This window comes from Metopolophium dirhodum, chromosome 1 (assembly GCF_019925205.1).
Source record: "Metopolophium dirhodum isolate CAU chromosome 1, ASM1992520v1, whole genome shotgun sequence".
NCBI lineage: Eukaryota > Metazoa > Arthropoda > Insecta > Hemiptera > Aphididae > Metopolophium > Metopolophium dirhodum.
Genome location: NC_083560.1, coordinates 13347653 through 13352584, shown reverse-complemented (window position 1 = coordinate 13352584; position 4932 = coordinate 13347653). Strand labels below are relative to the sequence as shown.

The 4932-nt window shown below is 25.8% G+C and overlaps 1 protein-coding gene across 2 annotated transcripts; it reads right to left on the bottom strand.

Moving 5' to 3' along the window:
* Positions 1 to 302: 302 nt before the first annotated feature.
* Positions 303 to 2216, bottom strand: LOC132936322 (uncharacterized). 2 transcript variants are annotated; one of them, XM_061003024.1, is made up of 5 exons: positions 1726 to 2216; positions 1477 to 1626; positions 1297 to 1383; positions 1044 to 1240; positions 303 to 697 (listed from the first exon to the last, which is right to left on the bottom strand). In XM_061003024.1, the coding sequence occupies exons 1-5, from the start codon at positions 1768 to 1770 to the stop codon at positions 547 to 549; spliced, it is 630 nt and encodes a 209-aa protein (XP_060859007.1). In that variant the 5' UTR covers positions 1771 to 2216; the 3' UTR covers positions 303 to 546. The 2 variants fall into 2 exon arrangements, with proteins under 2 accessions (XP_060859007.1, XP_060859008.1); XM_061003025.1 differs by having other exon boundaries at positions 307 to 697; positions 1489 to 1626; positions 1726 to 2214.
* Positions 2217 to 4932: the final 2716 nt, after the last annotated feature.

Genomic DNA, 4932 nt, shown 5'->3' with positions numbered 1-4932 from the left:
TATAATTATCAAGTGTGATATTTTATATTTATCACCTGATTGTATTAGAAGTGATTTTATCAGTACATATATTAAAGATTATAATTTCAAAATGAATGACCTGAAGGATGAAGAAAAGTCATTTTTACTTGAATTACAACAAATCCATCACGAAACGTTTGCAGACATTATACTAAAGCCTGATATAACCAGCCAATAAACCAAAATAATCATGATATACGACAAGCTTACTATTTAATAATTAGATTATACCTTCATAATAAACATTATTTATTTTGTCAAATGCATACCTTTATTTAATAATAAATGATAATAATATAATTAATATATTATATATTATAAATAATCTTAAATGTTAACTGGTTAAAATAAACCAAAATATTTTCCATAATATAATCATATTGTATAAATTATTGAATCAAATGTAAGCTTTCTAAAATAAAATTGAATACAAATATTTTAACCGTTTGGTAATAAATAAAAAATACACAAATATTAATGACGGGTTTCATTTAGTGAAACTATAATAATATAAACATATAGTTATTATTTATAAGATTCAATTTTTTTGTTGTTGTTACACATAAATTTATCCATTAATAAATCTTGCAAATTATTAAATGCCGATATTATTGTATTGTCAGCTTTATCTTTTTCGTTCAGCATAGTTTTTGCGTTGAACGTTGAGGTTTTCCATCTATTAAAACAAATTAATGATTGTATATTATAAATGCATATATTTTCATATTATCATAAATATTTTATCAAATAAACTAGATGACACAATTGTTGAGCAGTTAAATATTTTACATACTGTGTGAATATTATTAGTATCAACGACGAAACATCATCATACCTATATTCACAAAATTGCTTGGTTGTAAGCATCGTGCCTATTTAGGTTATAAAATAGTACTATGGCATGATATGTTTCCCCAATAATTTACAAATATTGTACTTAATTTTTTTTTTTTCTTATTCATTTTAATGATACCTAGTGTAAATCTTAATATACTCTGTTTATACAAAATATTAATAGTTACCTGTCTTTTGACTCTACTTTTTCCATGTCCGATGTTTTGTATTTTTGAATAACCAAATAATCACTTGCTGTTTTGATTTCGGGTATTTTGATACAAAAATTTCCACCATCTGATTTTTTTACGCGTATGCAGTTTTCATTAACCATAGTTGTTAAGCCATTATATTCTTGTTCCAGTTTTAATAAATGCGACTGAAACTAAAATCAATATTAAATTGATAAATATATTATTATTAAAATATGGAATATTTTACTTTCTGTTTTTTTGGTTTAGGTTTTATAACGGTTTCAGGTTTTTTAGAATTCTGCATTTGCTCATTTTTCCGATGATTATAAAGTTCCTAAATTTATATACCCATGTTTTTAACATATTGATGTGTAATGTAAGGAAATTAAGAAAAAAGTTTATGATATAATAATAATAATAATAATACCGGTGCACATACATCAATTTCTTCATCATCTGAATTTTGATCGCTTGTGTTGACCATTATTAATTTCTGTTTTTTTGGTTTAGCTTTCATAGTGATTTTGGGTTTTTTAGAATTCTGCATTTGCACATTTTTTCGATATGAATAATGATCCTAAATTTAAATGATTATGTTTTAAACTTATTGTTAATAAATGGTGTTAAATTAAAGTATATTAATAATATATTATAATTATTATAATAATGTACTTACATTGATTTCTTCATCGGCCGAATTTTGTACACTCATGTCGGACATTATTACTATGCACTCGTATTGCTTAAAATTAATTGATGAAATTCACATTAGGTCTCTTTATTTTATATAAATTAATATCTATGATATATAGTAATAGTCATGTCAATGCCTGTTACACATGGTGTTGGTAATAAATAAAAACTGATATACACATTGTTTTTAACGATAAACAGAGAAATTAAAAGATATTTGGCATTGACTAATGTGTGGAAAAGCAGATTATAAACTGTATGCCCAAAATCGTTTGATATATCCATCACTTATTCGCACTGCACTATTTTTATTTTTAGTATTTTGTACATCAATGATTATAATTAAAATTTGATCGCATTTTATGTTTACATTAAGATATAAGGTGCCGTGTTGGTAATAAATAAAAACTGATATACACATTGTTTTTAACGATTAACAGAGGAATTAAAAGATATTTGACATTGGCTAATGTGTGGAAAAGCAGATTATAAACTGTATGCCAAAAATCGTTTGATATATCCATCACTTATTCGCACTGCACTATTTTTTATTTTTAGTATTTTGTACATCAATGATTATAATTTAAATTTGATCGCATTTCATGTTTACATTAACATATAAGGTGCTAATAATAAAAATAGTGCCGTGCGAATAAGTGATGGATATATCAAACGATTTTTGGCATACAGTTTATAATCTGCTTTTCCATGTTACTTAAATATTGGGGTTCATTAGATCAATAATAATAATACTCAACAAGCTGGTATGCAAGAACGCCGCATGCAGCGAGCAGAATATTTCATTGTAAGTTAATTAATTATAACATTTTAATTTTTAAAATATAATCATTTTATTCATTTTTAGCAAAGATATGATACCTGACGACAACCTCGATAATGTAATTAGTCATATACCACCGATCACAATACAACATATTGCAAAATATCCATTTACTCACAGTGAACGTGAAGTTTATGAATATTTTCGCCAGTTGCATTCAGCTTTTGTCGTGAGGGAAGTTCGATATTCATTTGATGATAATATTATCGATATATTTTGCTCATTCGAATGTGCCAATTATATCAATCAGGCGTATTTTGAGTCGAATCTTGTAAATTTAAGTTTAAAAGCGTACCATGTTATGTTTAAGGATATAAATGTGCTACAAATGTATTGTCAAAGACGAAGGTGTTTGGCATGCCAAAAATACGTCACTGTCTGTGACAATCGCAATTTATATGCTGAACCCGAAGAGGATTATGTAATACAAGTATTTCCAATAACCAATTGCACCGTCAATCTACTTCAATCAACAGTTCATACATAACTACATAAGTGATATTTTATTTTAATGCGGTTTTGAATTAATTGTTAAAAATGCCAAAATTTAACCGCATTAAAAAAATTAATCGATTAAACATCACTGGACAAAAATTAGTAGAAATTGAGAAATTTAAAAATAATCGCTCAAAAACTTTTTATTATAAAAACAACGAAAACCTTATTGACTTATTGTCATTTTTAAATTCTACTTCTTCTTCATTAAAATCAAAACTAAAAGAATTATGTTCTTCATCCACATATAAATTTAATTTATTTGTAGACTTAGTATATGAAAATTTAATTACGGGAGAAGTTCGGGATGTTGCATTTAAAACAACAAATGTTTTATGTTATTTTACTTCAAATTTTTCTACCCTTTTTAAAAACATGTTCGATAAATTATTAAATGAACAAGAGTCATTTCTGTTGAAGGGTTCTTCTTGGAGACAAATTAGTTTAGATGGTCTCCAATTAAGAACAAATAAAGTAAATTTACTAGGGGGTTCCTCATTTATAAAATTACCCCAATCAATTTATAATAAAAAAGCAATAATAAACGTAATGAATTATGACAATAGATGTTTTAAATATGCAATTTTATCAAAATTTAATGAAAAAAAAAATAAAAATAATTTTAGTATTAAATATTTTAATTTTTTGGAAAAAAAAAGTGGTCTTAATTTTAATTGTATTGATTACCCTACACCAATCAATCAAATAAAAAAATTTGAAAAAATTAATAACATATCCGTTAATGTTTATAGTTGTGATGATAAAAATCAAATTTACCCACTTCATATAAATAATAACGAAAAATCCGATCATTATGATTTGTTTTTTTTCTCAAATGAACCAACAACACATTATTGTTACATAGCTAATTTCTCACGACTGATTAGATCACAAAGAACAAAACATGAAAGTAAAATAATTATTTGCAAGCGATGTTTTACGACTTTTAATGTTAAACCAAATAAAAACAAGGCATGGGGGCAGCATGGTCTCGATAGGCATAAAGTAATCTGCCAAAAACATAAACTTTGTAAGCCTGTAATGATTGATCCACATGATGACAAATTTATATATTTTAATAAATATAATCGGGCTGACCGAATTCCTATTGTAATTTATGCCGATTTTGAATGCTTTTTAAAACCCACTAATAATATCATAACGGTCAATACTAAAAACACGCATTATCATAAGCCCATGAGTTATGGGCTATATGTTAAAATTGATTACAACATCGTCCCAAAAAAATTAGTAAAACAATTTAAAATTCCTAAAAATCCAATAATTTATAGAGGCAAAAATGCATCAAAGCATTTTATGTTAACTATAATTGATATTTCTACCAAAATTTATTATCTATATAATACTAATAAATCAATGCATAAATTAACAAAAAAGGAAGAAGGTCAATATATTAATTCGAAAAAATGTGAACTATGTTTGAGATCATTTAATAATGAAACCGTATTTAAAGTTAGAGACCACTCACATCTTACAGGGAAATATTTAAGGGCTTTATGCTTAAATTGTAATTTTTCGGCACAAAACCCATCATTTGTACCAGTATATTTCCATAATTTATCGTATGACGGTCATTTTATTGTACGCACCTTAGGCTGTAATGATAATGACATACGCATTATTCCAAACTCGGGTGAAAAATATTTGACCTTTAGTAAGCAAATTTTTGATAAATTTTATGTAAAATTTGTAGACACTTTTATGTTCATGTCAGAATCACTCTCTAATTTAGCTACTAATTTAGCCGAAGATAAAACAAGATTCCGTGAAATTAACCATCATTTTCCTTTAGAAAACATTGATTTAGTTATTCGGAAAGGTGTATTTCCATAT